Raw genomic sequence first — 18,012 nt, forward strand, 5'->3', positions numbered from 1 at the left:
TAAGCCATTAGTGAATTTTGGTAATTGGGTGCTGGGCAGAAAATGGAGTTTTAGACAGCTTGTAAGAGGGTTCTCCAAAGGTCTCACATAGCAGCACAGCCTGAGCAGGGCTGATTCCAGCTGGGATTTGAGCAGGTCCTCCTTTTGCAGGGAGAACTCCTTTTCTCCTGCCCTTCCTCCCAAGGGAAGGGCGAACAGTGCTATGGCTCCTGGCCTCGGGCAGGCTGGAAGAAGCTCGGTGCTGCCAGGCATGTGCAGACAGGCAGAACTCTGGGTTTCTGCAGGGCAGGATGGTGAAAAGGATATTTGTGGTTCCCCTGGAGCACTGAGGAGCAATTAGCACGTCTTGCTTGTGTGATTGTTTTGATTTTGCGTGATTTACTGACGGTCCCATTCGCTGTGCCAGACCTTCTCCTCATTAAGAGAAAACAGACCCTCTCCTAAAGGAGGCATTTTGCTGTTCAAACCCATCTTCTACAGACCCCTGGGAAGAGGGGCTGATCCTAAAAACACGGCTAAGTTAACCCTGCTGTGGTTAGGGGTTAGCTGTGCAGGGCCAGGGTCACAGCTTGCACTAAAGGATGCTATGGTTAGAGAAGGGGAGGAGGCAGGGAAAGGAGGGAGCTGGGCTCTGGACAGGGCTGGAAGCACAGTCCAGCAGCTGCCAGTCCTGTGGGATGTGATTCCTCTTCCACACAAACATAGGAAAGAGGCATGAGCTGACTGGGGTGTCCTTGGATTGCAAACACTCACTGAGGCCTAAAATCCCTTAGGTGTGAATCAGGGTTTGTGTGGTTTAGGCAGAATGAGAACGAATCTTGTGAAAAGTAGGTCAAGGTCAGATATGAATGCCCCTTTTTTAAACATTTGCACTGCTGGCCTTGCTTTCCACCCTCTGGAGCACATTTTAAATCTGTCTGGATTGAACAGGGCCTGCACCAGAAGCAGCTGGCAAGGCAGGAAACTCCCCTCCAACCCTGGATTTAGACTGAGATCTGAGAGTAAAAGACACAAGTGTGATTCCCCCCCCATGTCACCCCATCCCTCCCGGTCACTCACACCTCCCCAGAAAGATTCATGATCACTTATGGAGATAAGCATCCAGCCAGAGATCTCCAGATTTCTTTAGGGACCTGTAGGAAGAAAAGGAGAAGTTTGGGAATCTTGCTTCTGTCATGTTTTTCCTGCAGTGAAGGCTGTTACTGAATTTAGGATCACACTCCTAGAACCCACTCTCTGTCAGTGTGAAGCCATTCCCCCTGGTCTGTCACTCCAGACCTGTGTCCAAAGTCCCTCTCCAGCTCCTTTGAAGCCCTTTTAAGGACTGTAAGGGGCTGTAAGTTCTCCTGGGAGCCTCCAGGCTTCACTCCGCTGTGCCTTGGTGCTGTGTGGCCTGTCCTAACAGGATTTGGGGACAAAAGCAGGTTTGGAACCAGCTCTCCTGCCCACTGTGGTCACCCCACTTCAATCTGCCCGTGCTCAGAGTGCTTTGTGCAGGAGGTGCCTGGACTGCAGAGCTTTCTCATGTTCCCTGCCATGAATTATTCCCCTTGGAGGAACTGAGACAGCAACATTAACACCGAGGCTACTGACAAGGACTGCTAGATCCTCTCCAGCTCTGCCTGTAGGGAATTGCCTGTTGCTGCTGGCAGAGCTCTCAGGGGACGCAGCAGGGGCTGTAACCTGACTCGTTTCCCTTTGATTCATCTCACTTTACAGCAGGAGATCTGCTGGCAACTCCCAACAGCAGGAGCCACCAGCTGTCAGAACAGGGTGGTATAAAAATCACAATCATTAGGGTTGGAAAAGCCCTCTAAGATCGACCCCAGCACTGCTGAGCCACCGTGTCCCCAAATGCCACCATCAGGTTTGTGCCTGTCTAAAGGTCAAGTGTTTGTTGCTTTGACAGCAACAACACAAATTTCTGAAGGGTCTGCCATGTCCTGGATCCTCTGTGCTAGAAAATATCAGGTCTCCCTGGAAAAAATGAGCTGCAGGTGGGCTCAGGAGGGCCTTACCCAACGATGTCTACGAACGCTTTCCCGAGAGGCTTCTCCTCGTAGTGGACTCCATACTTGGCACATAATGACTTCACCAAAGGCTTCACTTTCCAGAAGTTGTGCCGTGGCATTGTTGGAAACAGGCTGGAGAGGAGAGAGAGAAAACAAAGCTGAGAAAACTCTCGAGACAAGCGACAAGGGATGGGCATTAGGGTTCGCATCCTCAGGGGCTCATCGATGGTGCCTCCTCCTCAAACTGCACAAACAAAGGAAGGGAGGCACAGAGGCACCCCTGCTTTACACTCCTCTGTCTCAATGAGGTGCTGAAAACTGATTTTCCTGTCCTGCCTCAAAGCAAAGCCATGCTCAGGACACACTGAAAGCCAGTTTGTGCAAGAAGGGACACGACTGCAATGAGAGGGCAGTAGGAGTGAAGGAACAGTCTCAGAGATGGCTGACCATTCCTCTGGGAATAATTGTTTCTTGCTGAGCTGAATTCCCAGTGACCTGCTTTTCCACTTCTGGAAGCAGGTAAAGAAGGATTTTGGGGGCACCTTGCCCTATGCGCTTCCATGGAGATTTCCTAAGCTGGCTCCCAAACCAGCCAGCCTCACCCTAAAAGCCATTTCTTTTACATTTGCTGTTGCCATTGGCAACAGACTGTCCATATGGCCATTTTCCATATTTTTTCTGGAATCTGGTACCCAGCATCCTACACAGTCCCACACTCTATAAAACACTAGGATGCTTTAGAGGAAGGGAGTTTTCTGAGGTGGATGCTTGGGATTTCAGCCCACAGCCTTTGCAACTGGTAGATGCATAACAACAACTGCTAATTAAACCCTAAATTAAGGCTGTGAGAGTGAAAGCTTTGAAGCAAGAGAGAAAAGTGTCATGGCTGTAAGAGAAGCACACTATCTTGGAATGGTTTGGGTGGGAAAGGATCTTAAAGCTCATTCAGTTCCTGCCCCACCATGGGCAGGGTCACCTTCCACTAATGCAGGTTGCTCCAAGCCTCATCCAGCCTGGGCTTGAGCACTTCCAGGGATGGGGCAGCCACATCTTCCATGCCTGTGTGTCTGGGACTGTGTTTCCTGGGCACACAATCCTTCCCCAGCTCACAATTCCCTCCCTTGGGCTGTGACAAGCCGGCAGTGCCCTCGCTGTCCTGGCTCTGTACTCACTGGTGCTCGATCTGGAAGTTCAGGTGCCCGGTGAACCAGTCGTTGAAAAAGGACTGCTCAATGTTACAGGTTGCTGCCATCTGCCAGGGAGAGAGAGAGAGCTGTGAGGGTTAGGGATGGCTCATCCCAAAATCAGGGTGGAATTCCTCTTCCCTGAGCTCTGGGAGTGCAGAGCCTGCCGTGGCTGGGTGCAGCAAGGGGAGTTTTAACCCTTCCTCAGGGCCTCAGGTAATCAAACTCTCACTGGTGGTGATGTAGCCAAGCCCAGATTCCTAAATGTCAGCCTCTCCCACTGGAGATCAGAGGGTTGACAGCAATACCAAGGTGGAAAACAGGAGGAACATGGACACAAAGCTTCTCCATTCTCGTGTAGTTATTGCTCAGTTTGCCTTAAGTGTGATATTCTGAGAATATTTCTTAGGTGTTCTTGCCATTAATGATCATAAAATTTGATATTTTTTCTTAATATTCTTAAAATTCAACCAAATTTTTGATAGGGTTCCTCTCTCACACATTTTACTTGGATTTGCAGGGAGATAGAACTGCCAAAATATCAAGAATATGGTTCTAGAATAAAGAAGAGGAAAGGGAGAACTCAGTCCTTGTGTTCCAGACCAAAAGGACAAAGGCAGGCTCCAAAATGAAGAGTCAACATTTTTTCCTCAGCTGTTTTATTGCTGGGATCTACAGGCCTGGCCAAAACATGCAGGAATGTTTTTTTGGATTTGCAGTCACATCCAGCTTCACTCACCCCAGGAGCAGGTAACCTTTTGATTGTCAAAGGAATTGCAGAACTTTGGAATTCCATGTCTTTCCCCAGCACTGCTGGCTCTGGGAAGAACATCTTTATGGGAGAAGTCATGGACAGGAATATACTCTGTTCTAGTAAGGGGTGGTGGTAGCACTGGGGGTGGTGGTAACTCTAACATTCTTTGAGAAAATCCCATTTTGGGGTGAGTCAGGGGTGGTTTTGTCCCCTCCCAGTTACCTGGGAGCTCAGCCAGTCTCTGTGCTTCTCAGAATCAATTTCCATTGGAATGTGATTCATCTGGGTGACCCACACAAACCAGTGACTCTCCAGAAACCTGCAAAACCAGGAAAAATCATGAGAATTTTTACCAGATGTGGGGACAGCAGATAATTAAAGTGGGGTTTGCAGGGAGCAGCAGAGACTTGGATGGATGTTGACAAGGGATTGCCTGGAATCATCTTTGTTCCAGGCTTGTTTTCTGCAAAAGCAGATGATCCAATTTTGCAATTTCACTTGTTTTTTTTCTTGCATTTCGAGTTTCTTCAAATATTTTGAGAATAATGGGCTGGTTGTGATACGTTTTCCAGCTTGATTTCCGACTTGGTGCATGCACAGAATTACCTCCACAGTCTGCTGGGCAGAGGGTGGGATGAGGCACTCTGGGAGGGTCCAGCCATGACCAAAGTGGGATCAGCAGTGTGTGAGAGCAGGGAATGTGGAAAGGCAGGGGAATCCTGGCAGGACCATCACGGGACAGGGGAAGGTGCAGGGAGAGTGCCAGAGGAGCTGGAACTCAGAGATGCTGACAGGGAAGTGATGCAGTGGGACACAGCAGAGCTGAGGCCGGGCTCAAACAGCACTGGAGGGATGGGAGAGCAGCAGGGATGCCCTGGATCCCCTACCTGACAAACGTGAGGAGACACAGGGATCCCAGGACGCCGTAGAACGGGATGTAGGTGATGAAGTAGCGCAGGTAGTAGCTGATGGCCCAGGCCAGGTCCTGGGGGACAGAGAAAACACCAGGCATCACTTTGCCCATCTTGGATAACGTGTCCTTGCTGGTGATGTTTAGAACACTGGGTAATTCCTGCCTGCCCCCTGGCCTCCCTCTCTGCTCCAGTTTCCCAGACCCCGTAAGGATGGAGGGAATGTTTCACTCACCGCCCAGAACCTGCGCTTGATCATGGTCGAGATGATTTGGATTTGGAAATACACAGGGATGAGCAGAGGTGGGAAGACTGCAAGGCAAAGGGAAATGGTTTGGCCATCAGAGGGGTGGGAAGGTGTGTGACATGAGGGACTGCTTCCATGGAACTGGGAACGTGCAGTTTTTCCATGGAGCCTCTCACATGGAGGTTATTCCCAGCCTCAGCTGGTTTACATTCCCTTGCTCCACAGGGCAGTGTTTCAGGTGCTTGGATATCCCTGAGCTGATTTTGGGACCTGCACAGGGTCCTGAGGAAGGGTGGGATGAGTTGGGATTTGAGGAGTTGCTCTGCTCACACAATGAGGGCTGGAAAGGACAAGTGGTGTTCCAGGAAAAGGGAAGAGAGGAGGGTGGATACTCACTGAGGAAGAAGTACTCGTGCTGGTGGTTGTAAGGCAGGTACTTCAACTTCTTCTTGCCATACTGCAGGACACAAAGAGACAGCTCAGCCTGGGATTGGGACATTCCCAGGTAAAAGCAGATTCTCTGCAATATTTCTTAATTTATTGACCGGGGAGTTTTGACTGAATTCCCATGAGTGGGTAAGAAGAGATTTGGAGTGATTAAATGTCCTAACTTTGTCATTGTGTTAGGCGTAAACTCAATTTTTAAAGATAGTTTCTATTTACTTGATGGAATTTTGATGCACTTCACCTTCTTCCATCCTCGTGTCTCTGAGAAGAGCTGCTAGCACCTCCATTTTTACTAATATGAATGTGATAGGCATAAAGTCTGATTTTTTGGAAAGGAAGGCTTGTAACACCAATAAATCAGGCACATTATTCCCTCTGGGCTGAGCTCTGCAAGGCTGTGTGCTTGGCATCATTTGGAAAAGGATTTTTATACCAATGTGAGAATATTGGGATAGACTGATTCTGGCCTAATATCAGATATTTTGAAGTGGAAATCCAGTTTTTCTTTGTTATCACAAATGTTTAGGTTTTCCTTTAAGTAATAGAACCATGGTCTGCTTTCTCAATAATGCAAAATCTGGCTGAGAAACCATTTTTAGTGTTCTATTTCCCTGTGTTGTCTTTGCTTCTTGTCCATTTTCTTGGAGTTTTGTTTTTAAAACTAGAAATCCTTGTTCCACTGTGAAAAACACCATGATTTAAGTGCTTTGGTAGGTTTTTATAAACAGGCAGTAAATATTTTTGCCCTGGAGGGGTGGATTGAACTAAAATTAAAATCACTTGATGCTGGAAGATATTTGCTATGGAAATGGAAGGTCAGTTTTTAAATGCTCCTGCTGGAATACTGAGGAACACCATATTCCCCCCTCATGTTGCTACTTCAAGCCAGCAGCATGAAGTGGCCTTTAGTGGCTTTTTGCTTTCTCTCCAACCCCATCTGCATTATTTTCCCTGAGGTAACCCAAGACACTTTCTCCTGTGGTCAGCACAGGAAATGGATTGGGAATTAGTAGTCAATGCTGCTCCTCAGCCCAAGGGTTGGCTCCAAACTCCTGTCAGACCACGTAGCCAGACGAAATCCCTGGATTAAGCATTTCCTTTGTAGCATTCCTGGAAGTCCTGCCTGTGTAAGTCATGTCTAATAGTAGGAGCCAACTCCTGGATTTGCACAACCACTCTCCAGGGCCCTCTCGGACAGTAGTTTTCCATGTTTTCCCCATTTTTCCTTACCTCAACGGGCTGTGTGTCTCCCAGGACAAAAATATGCAGCATGTTCACATCTGGATCCTTCTGGAAGATGTTGGGCTTGGCGTGGTGCTGGAAGTGGCGGTGGTTCCACCAGTTTGCAGAGGCACCCTGGGCAAGGAGAACAAGGAGTTTTCATCCACAGAGAGCTGCTCCCAAGGCGGGGTTACCCAATCATTTATAGGAACTAAAGCAGTGCGAGTCGAATTGTGGCCGAGGTGGGATTTGCTTTGGAAAGAGCAGCAAGCAGGAAGTGGTGGAGTTGTTGGTTGCTATGAGACTGCTGCTTGCAGAGGGATCCCTAAGGATCATCCATATTGAAAGAACACAGAATAAACAAACTGAGCGAGTTACAAGGTCACTGTGTCTTCCCAGAAAATCCTGAAATGCTTTGAGTTAGGAGGGACTTTAAAGCTCATCCAGTCCCAACCCCATGCCATGAACAGGGACATCTTCCACTGGCCCAGGTTGCTCCGTGGGCAATGGTCACCAACTTTTTTTGTGCCTCTGCTCACTCTGGGAAGGTTGAGAGCCTCCCTTTCCTACTCTGCCACAGCCAAAGTGATGCATTCCCAGAATTCCCTGGCTCCATAATTCCCTTTACCTTCAAGTGCCCAATGACAAACTTGTGGACGATGTGGTTCCAGGAAGACTTCTTGAAGACAGAGAGGTGTCCAAAATCATGTTGCAGCCACCCTGCCTGGGCCTGGGGTGAGGGGAAACCAAATAGTTAGGAAGCTGTTGGGAATCAGAGCTAAGCAGGAAAGAAATGGAGATGAAGGGCGCATTGGCAGTGCCAGGAAGATCTCTCTTTGTCACCTGGGAAGTTGTAAGGATGCAGGCAAGGATGAGGGTTGTGATCCAGCCGGTCCCGAAGTAGGAAATCATGAGCCAAGCCAAAATTTCCATGACAATGATGTGGCCCAGGTAAAAGGAGAAGAACAAGGGGCTGGCTCGGAACAGGTTCATGTCCTCCGCTGTCTTCCGCAGGGTCCGGAAATCTTCCACCAGCTGGGACTGCAATGGGACAGGTGAGAGAGGGTGAGGCTTGGAAGTGAGCCTGAGTTGTGGGATGGATGCAGGAAGGATGAGCTCCATGCCAAGGACTCTGGCTCTATATTCCAGCTTTTTGCCCTGTATTCCTATGAATAAGCATCCTGGCTGGTCTGAGCCCACATCCTGACCTTTTGGACTTGGAACCAGGAGAGTAATCCAAGCTCTGTTGAGTGTCACATCACCTGATAGCTCTTGTCTGGATGAGCTTCCTACGCATTAAGGAGAAGCTGGAGCAAGAGAGAATTCAGTGCTATTGTGCCTAATTCCAGAGCTCTGATAATGAGCACCCACTATCACCCGTCATCCATGCAGCCCGTGGGCCAGCTCCTGTGCAGCCATCCATGAGGGGCATTCCTGGGTCACTGGGGGCCAGCGTTGTCCCCTCTATTGTGAATGACACAGATATATCACAATCATGGCCAGCCACAAACAATGGGGCAGGATTGAGTTTCCTGGCTGGAGCCAGTTGTGCCAGGCTCTGGGCCTGAATAATGGATGAGCAGGGATACAGAGCTGCCCTGAGGATGGGCAGTGGCTGCTGCTCCTGTGCAAGGCCACCAAAATGGGACATCTGGGGACTTGTGTTTTGGAGCTTGGTCACCAGCAAAGGAGCAGCAGAAGGGACCACAGTCACCAGGGCTGGTGCACATTTCCCATTCCACGTCTCAGTTCCCATTTCCCTTCAGGATGGGCTCAGTTCAGCCTGGGTGCCTGGAATGGGCTGCCAGAAATTGGCTGTTGGTGGCTCTGTGGGAAAGAGAAGATTTGTACAGGCAAAAGTGTCACCCCCTTTCCACACATATTTGAATCTATGATGGGATGAAAATACTCCACATTCTCAGTTCAGTCACTGAGAACTTCTCTCCCTCTCTGGAGAGCATCCCAAGAGGGGAAAAAATGGTGGGAATAGCCAGCCTGAACCCCAGTTGAGGAATAAATACTCACATTTTTGTCTCGGTCCTGGCTGGGCTCCCCTGGAGCGAGTTCTCCAATAAGCAGCGGCTTGAGAAACTTCTGCACCAAGGTGGGATTGATGTGGAAGGCCTGGAATGCATCCTGGAGTGGAAACAGGAGGAACTGTGTGAGATCCAGGAGTAAGATGTGCTTCCTATTCACTGTGTCATTCCCACCCACCCCCAGCAGCTGTGGAACCTGTGGAAAAGGCGGCCAGGTGACCTCCAGCTCTGGGATCACTTTTTGGGACATTAATTCCACTGATGAATTTGCTGGCCTAGGAATGGTGATGGCATCCAGCCATATGGTGAAAGGCACCTCCAGAAATTCTTTCTAAGCAACTAAATACTTAAATCCTGCTAATTCCCTTAGAAGGTAGGCAGAGGGGAATTTGTGCAAATCCCTCCTAGGATATAAATACCCTTGGAAAGTCTGCTCCTGGAGGCAAGTCAGGAGAGGGGCTGACTGGTGACTGAAACTGGATGTGACTGCAAGCACAAAGAATATTCCTGGGTGTTTTGGCCAGGCCTGGAGATCCCAGCTGTAAAAAAGCTGAGGAAAACGTGGTGACATTTCAGAAGAATAATGCCTTGTTTGTGGAGTCATTTTGATCCTGGCATTCACGAGTGTATCTGGCTCTTTTGCTCTATTCCTTCCCCTTTCCACATATTTCTGTCTACCTGTATCCCACAGGTGCCTGATGCTCGTAGTGAGATCTTGGCCAGATCCTTTCACATGGCACAGCTGGAATTTTAACCCCAAGGACAGCAGCAGGGACAGAAAGCTGACCCAGATCAGAAACCCTCACTCTGTCCTTGCTCTTTCCTCATTGCACAGAACTGGAGTCAGCTCTTGGAATTCACCTGGGAGAGCAGGAAAGATTGGTTCCATGAAGTGCTAAGAGAGTATGGAAAACAAAACTCATTAAAAACAGGAGTCAGGGGAACTGTGCTCCAGCCTTTCTACCTTTGTCCCATTGCCTAACAATTGTAGGGACCAACTAATATTTCCCTCCTGGCTCTAAAGACAGAGGGCAGACTGGGTCCCTGTGTCCAGCTGACCCTTCTGGGAGCTGTCCTCCATATGGAGGCCAGAAATGCCAGGCAACAACCTCAGGCCCAAAGTCCACCAAAATCAATGAAAACTTGGACCCAGAAGTGGGTCACTGAAAGGCTGACTCTGGTTCCTTGTTTCCCTCTCTGGAACAATTTGCAGAAGATGTGAAAGAGGAAGGAAAAGCAGAATGAGGGGGGAAGTGAATAGCTGACTGTGCCTACTGCAGTTTTGGGTGAAAACAAAAAAAGGGGAAGAAAAGAGAGAGGGTGACACATAAGAAGCAATAAAATATATTGATTCAGGATTATTTTAACTGCTGGGAATAAAAAAGTCTTTGGAGGTCTGATTGGGTGCTTACTGCCTGGAGATCCTTCAAATGATGGAAGGATTGGATTTTTATGTTTATCTCATGAAGCTCCTGTACTAATAGGTCCCAAATATAAGACAGCGCCTGAATTTTGGAATTGTTCTCAGTTCTGTACTGCAGGAGATAAAAAGCTTAAGGGAAAAGATAATCCCTGGGAAATGCTGTGTGGTATTGGCACTTGACCTCCCAACTTTGTGATCTACTGACCAAATAAGCCTGAGTGTTTTATGGGATATGGGAATTATTCCAGCTGCTTTTGGTGGGAAAAAAAAAAAAAAAAAAGCTTTGTATAGTTGAGATATGAGCTGTACTTGAGCACTGGGAGTGCTTAGAGCAGTCAGCACAAGGATTTTCTTTTACATCCCTGAACACTTCTGGGACAGAGACACTGCAAAGTGTCCCTGCCCTTGTGTTCTGTGCATGGGGTGACACCAGAGCAGGCTGGCCCAGATGTTGTGTTGTGTTTAAAGAAATCAGAGACCCATGGAATGGTTTGGCTTGAAAGGGACTTCAAAAATCATCCCATTCCACTCCCCTGCCATGGGCAAGGACACCTTCCATAGACCAGGTTTACTCCAAACCCCATCCAGCTTGGCTTGGACACTTCCAGAGATGAGGCAGTCACAGCTTCTTTGGACAACCTGTGCCAGGGCCTCAGCACCCTCACAAGGAAGGATTTCCTCCTAAAATCCAATCTAAACCCACAGAGGGCTCTCCCTCTGAATGAGAGAGGGTTTTCTGGCTGTAAATGGTTGTTCACCACAGGGAAGCTGCAAAACTGATGGTTTAGTGCTTGGAGCGGTGATTTAACAATTTCAGAGCATTTTTAAGGCCATGCCTTGATGAAGTGTGGGTTGCAATGTAGCCTGGGGAGGTGGGAGGAGAGCCAGCAATCCTGGAACCACCAACCTGTGTTTCAGCCTCCCTTTCAAGGATTCTGCAGTAACAGATGCTTTTTTTTGTTGCTAATGGAGATACTGGAGTTAAATTCTTGGGGATAGAAGTCAAACTCCTCCTGTTTCAGCAGCTCTGTTGAAAGCACTTGAAAGCAAAACCTGGCCCATGTTTCCGAGGGAGAAAGCTATTCATTCAGAGGATTTACTGCAAAGGGACAGAAGGGCCAAAACACAGCTCAGTGCTTCAAGGAAAAGAATGGAAAATAACCACAGAATGCAGGGAAATGGGGCCTGATGAAAAGGGAAGGCTCTGCCAAAAAATTTTGTCGCACATGGAGCCTGCTCCTTGCCAAGGTGTCGGGAGCCGTGGGAGAGCAGCAGTTCCTGTTCCTGTTTGGTCTCTGCACGTTTTAGGAAGAGCTCTGAGGCTGCTTGGATTTCATTAGCATGCCCTGAAGGGAGAACATGCTCTCTGGATGCGCTTCTGAGGAAGGTGGTTTTGAGGGGAACTCCAGACAACAAACAATTTATTTCTAATTTGTTCCTGTTTCAAGGCTGGGGTTTTTTTTGTTGTTGTTTGGTTTCTTATCGTTGACTGAAACCTGAGAGGTGGCTGAACCCAGCGAAGGAGCGGCTGGAGCAGCAGCAAATGGTTTGCTGCTTTTTTTTTTTTTTTTTTTTTTTTCTTTTCCTTTTCTGTAGCAACCTGTAACCAAATTCTCCAGAGAATTTTCTCCTGGGGAAAAAAAAAAATGCTAAAAAGCTCCTTGTTTTAAAGGCTCCTCACAGAAGCAACTTTGAGGCACAGCCTGGCCTCTGTTTAACCCTCCCTGTGCTTGGCTGCGTGACTCTGCATGTCACAGGCATGGAAAAGGGGAGATTTGGGACACTTTGCCCCTGAATTCAGAGCTCGAGGCACGGCGCAAGCAGGAGACAAAGGCAAACCAGCAGGATTTAAGCAGAGCCATCCCTACCAGCCCATCGGGGGGGACCTGCATCCGCTGGAGCCGAAGCCGGGAGCGGCGAAAGGGCTGAGCCGGGTGTCCAGCAGGTGTTGGGGAGGTGGGGACAGGGGGCAGCGGGCAGCTGGCTCCCCTCGGGGAGGGAAGGAGCTGTCAGAGGATGCTGCTGGAGCCGGGAGAGCCGCGGGGGTCGGTCCTTACCGTGGCATCTTCTCCGGCGCAGTGGCTGATGACTCGCTGGCCCCCCGGGTGCCTTTTTGCCCACTTGGTGACATTGTAAACCTTTCGCTCTATCACCAGCCACTTGTCCGTCCTCAGGTTGTGCTTCTGGATCTCCTCCCAGGTGTAGAAGCGGATCTGCGCCGCCGGCTCCCCCGAGTCCCCCCCTTGCTCACCCCCTTTCCCCATGGGGCCGCTCGATTCTTTGTCTTCTTGACCAAAGGGGGACGGGAGGGGGGAGAACCTGTCCCTGTCCCTCTCGGGGATGTGCCGGAGGGAAGAGCTTTCCTGGCGGGATTGAACTCAGCTGATCCCCTGCTCCCTCCCTTCGCCTTCGCTCATGTCCTCCCTTCTCTTTGTTTCTCGCCTCTCTCCGCCTGCTCGGAAGTGCCCCCTAGGCTGGCTGTCCCCGCACTGATGCACTTTATCCTCGCACATAGCCCTGTGTTTTGAGGGAAGCTCGGCCCCTTCCACCCACACGCCCCCTCGCACCCCCCTCTCGGGCATCCCCCCCGGCCATTCTCCTCCCTCGGCATCCCCTCCCTCTGCCGGCATCATCCTTTCTCCCAGGCATCCTCCTCCCCGCCGGCATCCCCCCCTCCCCCCCCCGCCCGCCGTGCCGCCCCCTCTCCCCGGCATCCCCCCCGCTCCGCTCCGCCCGGTGCCGGGGCTCTCCCGGCGGGATCAGCCGAGCCCCAGCGCCAATCCCGGCTGTCCCGCCGCCCTCCCGCTCCCGCCCATTGGCCCGTCCCGATCTTTCGAAGCGGCTGCGGGCCGGGACCGCCGGGGGACGGGAGCCCCTCGCCTCCTCCTCCTCCTCCTCCTCCTCCCGCTCCGAGCTTCGTGTCCTCGAGATTTTTTGGCTCTTGATGGAAAGAGCTGCCCCTGCCGTGGTTTTTTTTTTTTTTCCTTTTTTTTTCGTTTTCCCGCGTTATTTTTCTTGCCCTTCCCCTTCTTTCCCCCCCCCCTTTCCTTTTCCCTGTTTTCTTTTTTTTTCTTCATTTCCTTTTCTGCCCTTTCCTCCTTCCTCCGTTTTCTCCCTCTCCCCTTCCCCACCTTCCCACTTCCCTCCTTTCCCCTCTTTTTCCTCCCTTTATCCCCTTTTCCTCCTCCTCTTTCCCACGTTTCCTACCTTTCCCCCTTCTCCCGTTTCCCCTTCTTCCCTCTTTCCCCTTTCATCATCTCTTTCCCCTTTTCTTCCCTCTTGCCCCCTTTTTCCTCCCTTCTCTTCCCTCCTTCTCCCCTTCCTGCCTTTTCCCCTTCCACTCCTTTTCCCTCTTTTTTCCTGTCACCCCTCCTCCTGCTTCCCCTCTTCCCACCCTTTTCTCCTCCTTCCCCTCTCCTTTTACTATTTTTTACCGGTTTTACTCTTTTTAACCTTTTTTTTTTTACTATTTTTACTCCTTTTTACCTTTTTTCTTTTCTCTCTCTTTTCCATACTTTTTTTCCCATGCTTTTTCCTCCTTTTCCTGCCTTTTTCCCCCCAGACTTCTCACCCCACTATTCACTGCTGAGCTCAGAAAGGAGCTGTTGCTGTTTTGCCCAAAATCTGCATTGTTTTGCTCTGTTTTTGCCAGGCTGGTGGCTGCCAGATTTCACAGCTTTCCTGTGGCACAGGCAGAGCTTCTCCTGCCCCAGGCCATGCTTTTATTAACAGGTGGGATAATGCCATCTTTGCCATCTTTTCCTTGCCGTGGGGCACTTGATTGTACACATTTCCTGTGTTGGGTTATGCAAGGTGTGGTGTGGCAAGGACAGAAACAACACAGACCTCTTTCCCTGCGGCTTTGATTACCTCTGACAGGACCTGTGGCCACTTTCCAGGGCCAGGCAGGTGTGATCCCCAGCTTTCCTGGTGATAGGAATATTTTCCTGTGATTATTTTGCATGAATAAGTGGGAGGATTATTAATCCTTTCTGTAGTGGCAGAGCAGGGCCTAAGCAGGGGAAGGAACCCACAGGGTTAACCATAGATTCACAGAAGGATTTAGGTGGGAAAGGACCTTAAAGACCATCCAGTTCCAATCCCTTGCTATCTACAGGGAAATCTTCCACTATCCCAGGCTGCTCCAAGCCCTGTCCAACCTGGCCTTGCACACTTCCAGGGATGGGGCAGTCACAGCTTCTCTGGGAAACTGTGCCAGGGCCTCAGCACCCTCACAGGGAAGAATTTCTTCCAATCTAAATCTCTTCTCTTTAGCTTTGTGCCAAGCCATGCCAGAGCTTTCCTCTGTTTCTGGCTGGTGTAAATGCTGCAGGATGGCTTCAGCCTGTTAGACAATCTTTGCCTGTGTTGTGGGGTGAGGAAAGTCAGAAATGACAGGAATGTTTTGCTAAGACATGCAAGTTTTATTTAGTTTGGTTCAAAATAGCCCTGTGACAAGGATCAGAGTAAATTACAGCCAGATACCACATTAAGGTGGATCTGAAAATTGTTGCTTGTGATGAGGGGAAAGTTTGCCGAGTTCTTTGAATTTGGGGATTTTAATCCTGTAGGTGTGCCTAGATATGTACAACTCAGGAAGAAATCCTCCCCTGTGAGGATGCTGAGGCCCTGGCACAGGTTGCCCATAGAGGCTGTGGCTGCCCCATCCCTGGAAGTGTCCCAGGCCAGATTGGATGGGGTTCGAAGCAGCCTGGGATAGTGGAAGGTGTCCCTGCCCATGGCAGGGGGTTGGAATGGGATGAGCTTTAAGGTCTCTCCCAACCCAAATCATTCCTGGATTCTATGTTGATTCTATGAAATAAGCTGAAAAGGAGGTTGGTCCATTTTGGAATTTACCTGCAGATGGACAAAGAAGCAAAATCAGCTCCCAGAACTCCCCACCTGGATATTTCCCATGGAAAATCGCACCGTAACTTAATGACAAGCCATTGAAAGATGCTTCTAAAATAATCCCTGCTGCTCTCAGCCTCCTGCAGCACAGCCAGCCAGGCTGTCAGGCTTCAGGCAGGGCTTGTTCCGAGTTTTCTTTGGCTCCTGGGACACCAACCAGCCCCAGCAAAGAGAGGAGAACAGGCTCTGCTCTGTGGCCAAGTGGGTGAAAGGCTGCGGTCGCTGCCCGGTGTAGCTTTAGCAGCACAAAGAGCTTGTGTGAGGGACATAAAAGCCCTGAGTTTAACCAAAGAGTCACGGGATGTGGGCAGAAAAGGTGAGGATTGTGAAAGGGAGCAAAGTTTGGGAAGGGGGATGTAGAAGTGGAAGAGTTTTTGCAGGGAGCACACGTAGAAGTGGCATGTCTGCTCTTCAGCTAATGAGTCAGTGAAGGATTTCTTACTGGAGAAGACTGGAATGGTGAAAAAACAGGGAAAACTGGTAGCTCAGGCATCTTTACACTCTCATGCATTGGTTTAATGTAAAAGAAGCTCCTTTTCCCTGAGGAAAGCACTTAAAAAAAGTAGCAAAACCACAACATTTTCTGTGTTCATTGTCTCATCCCATTGTGGAGTTTTATGTAGGAGGCAAGGTCTGATAAGTTTTTTTGCCAAGGTCTGATAAGTTTTTTTGGCAAGGTCTGATAAGTTCTTTTGGCAAGGTCTGGTAGGTTTTTTGGAAAGGTCTGATAAGTTGCTTTTAATTTGGTTTTTAGAAAGGATTAGACTTGGACAGCAGCATGCAGACTGGCACTAGCACATGGAAATGCCCTGTAGCTGTGCTGCAATCCTCATGGATGCAGGGAAAATCCTCCTTTTCCCCCAGTTTATAGTATGAGATCCATCACTTGGTAAGGCCAGATGGCTCCAAGGCATGTGGTGGGAAAAAGAGGCAGCAGGAAAGAGCAGTGAACAAGGGAAAGACACAGAGCAGCTTTCTGAAGGGGAAGAAGGCGGGAACTGAGGATCTGGGGAGAAAAACAGAGTGAAAATCAGATTTAGCTGCACCTTTAAACTTTTTGATACTTTTAATAGTCTTTTTGATACCTTTTCCCTTTCTGCCGAAGAAAAATACATGTAAGGAGAGAAAGGACCCCAGGTTTTCCCTGTCTTTCACAAGGCTGAGGAGCTCTGAACATAAAAATAAATAACAAGTAGAATAATAAATTCAAGCATAGTGGAAAACAGCTGGGCTGGGAATAGGGGGCTGGAGCCTGGAACCTGAGGTGAGGGAACCCAGTGATTAGGTGGGGATGCTCTAGCTGTCCATGTATTTAAAACAAACTGCTACCAAAGATTTCCTCAATCTTTTTTTACTTGACATACTCCACTTTTTTTTTTCTAGTCCTGGGAGGGTGGCTGAGAGCTGAGGAACTTTTTGAGGGAAACAACCAACAATGGAACAGAAATCCCCATTGTGCGGCCATGGCTGGCAGGGATTCCACATTCTGCAGTGGATCTTGGGCTGCCCGTGGGTTTATCAGGGTCAGGGCACAAACTGCCAGGGGAGCAGGGGAGGGAATCACGCTCAGAGAGCAGCAGACACTGCAGCAGGCCAGGAATAAGGAGATAAATGCTCTGTTCTGATGCTGCTTTGTAGTGATTTCTAGTGAAAGTCTTGCTGGTATTCCCATGTTATCGTCAGATCCCTTCCTTTTTTTCCTTACTCAGGTTTTGCTTTCAAAAGTGTAGAACTCCAAACAATCACCACCTCACTCCCTCAGTTGCTAATCTGAATTTATGACTTCTGAAGGACAAAAAATAAGCTTATTTTTATCTCTTCCCTTGCACAGAGTAATTCCTGGGTGCTTTTCCTGCCAAGATGCAAACTCCTCACAGTCTCAGTCTTTTTTGCATCTAAACAGTCACTCTTGCATTTAACAGTCACTTGAGTTATTAGAGCAGAGCGCTGAGCAAATATTCCATGAAGTTACACCGTTTGTACGGAAAATCAAGACTTTATTGTGGGTATGAAGTGTTAGCAACCCTAACAAAGAGTTCTGGGTACAACACTAACTCATTTAGGCCAACTTATTCCAGTATTCCAGCTCATTCCCAATAATACAACAAGAATAAAGGCAATATTTCCAGATTCTCCCTCTTCTGCTGGTGTTACACAGATGCTTGCAGTGGATCCTAAGCCTGGTGTAGGAATGGTGTTACAGGGAGCTGTCAGACTCTTCCCTGGTAGTAACACAAAGACTAAATTAGTGGTTTCCTGCTGCATTTGCTTCATCAACGTGGCTGTTTTAATTGCACTGATGACAGAAACTTGTAAATCATGCCACCACAATTCCCCTGTGCCTGGAATCTTTAGCTTTTCTTAGGCTGAATCAAAGCCAAGAACTGAGTCTTCTTTTAGGCTCTGCCCTTTTAAACTGTTTTTCAGCATTTGTTGTTTTCCTTTTATTTTTATTTCTGTGGTTTCAGACCTCGCCATCCATCATTGTAACTCATTTTCTCTAAAAGGAGAAAAGAAAGACTGCAATCCTTTCAAACCATCTCTCTCTCCCTGATTACTGGTTTGGTCACCAGATGCCCAAATATTTAGTGAATATTTAGTGAATACTTAGTGATCCCTTACCACCCAGGTCCCTTGGGTATTTTAAAGCATGTTCCAGCCAAATCATGGTAGTGAAATAAGGAATATTAATCTATTTTTTCCAAATTCTGGTGATCCCCAGTCACCAGATTTGCAGGCTGATCAGAGGAGTGAAGCAAAGAGCATCTCTTCCCTCCCCTGGAATTTCTGGTGGTTCATGGTACTGGGTTTGGTACATGGTGGTGGTTTTGGTAGTCTGGGGTGCTGGGTCACAGCATGGTGGTGA

At 48.8% G+C, this 18,012-nt stretch overlaps 2 protein-coding genes across 2 annotated transcripts in view; one reads left to right on the plus strand and one right to left on the minus strand.

Annotated features, from left to right (window-relative positions):
- FADS2 (fatty acid desaturase 2) lies at nt 1-12,778 on the minus strand. The gene is made up of 12 exons (XM_041410744.1): nt 12,293-12,778; nt 8,802-8,912; nt 7,620-7,817; nt 7,405-7,506; nt 6,786-6,911; nt 5,505-5,565; nt 5,097-5,173; nt 4,838-4,935; nt 4,173-4,269; nt 3,185-3,264; nt 2,019-2,144; nt 1-1,133 (listed from the first exon to the last, which is right to left on the minus strand). The coding sequence occupies exons 1-12, from the start codon at nt 12,497-12,499 to the stop codon at nt 1,082-1,084; spliced, it is 1,335 nt and encodes a 444-aa protein (XP_041266678.1). The 5' UTR covers nt 12,500-12,778; the 3' UTR covers nt 1-1,081.
- FADS1 (fatty acid desaturase 1) overlaps nt 3,881-18,012 on the plus strand; it is a 25,120-nt gene continuing 10,988 nt past the window's right edge. The window contains exon 1 of the mRNA XM_041410755.1: nt 3,881-3,946. Within this exon, the coding sequence (XP_041266689.1) occupies nt 3,896-3,946 (51 nt within the window). The 5' untranslated portion in view covers nt 3,881-3,895. The remainder of the gene's footprint in view (nt 3,947-18,012) is intronic.

Source organism: Onychostruthus taczanowskii, unplaced genomic scaffold, assembly GCF_017590055.1.
Source record: "Onychostruthus taczanowskii isolate IOZ18803 unplaced genomic scaffold, ASM1759005v1 scaffold101, whole genome shotgun sequence".
NCBI classification, from domain to species: domain Eukaryota; kingdom Metazoa; phylum Chordata; class Aves; order Passeriformes; family Passeridae; genus Onychostruthus; species Onychostruthus taczanowskii.

Excerpts from the sequence above, each read along its gene's own strand:
- FADS2 (XM_041410744.1), bottom strand. The coding sequence starts at position 12,499 with ATGGGGAAAGGGGGTGAGCAAGGGGGGGACTCGGGGGAGCCGGCGGCG. Across the intron at positions 7,818-8,801 it reads GCCAGGACCGAGACAAAAAT|TCCCAGCTGGTGGAAGATTT; the intron begins GTGAGTATTTAT and ends GTCCCATTGCAG. Across the intron at positions 2,145-3,184 it reads AACTTCCAGATCGAGCACCA|CCTGTTTCCAACAATGCCAC; the intron begins GTGAGTACAGAG and ends TCTCCTCTCCAG.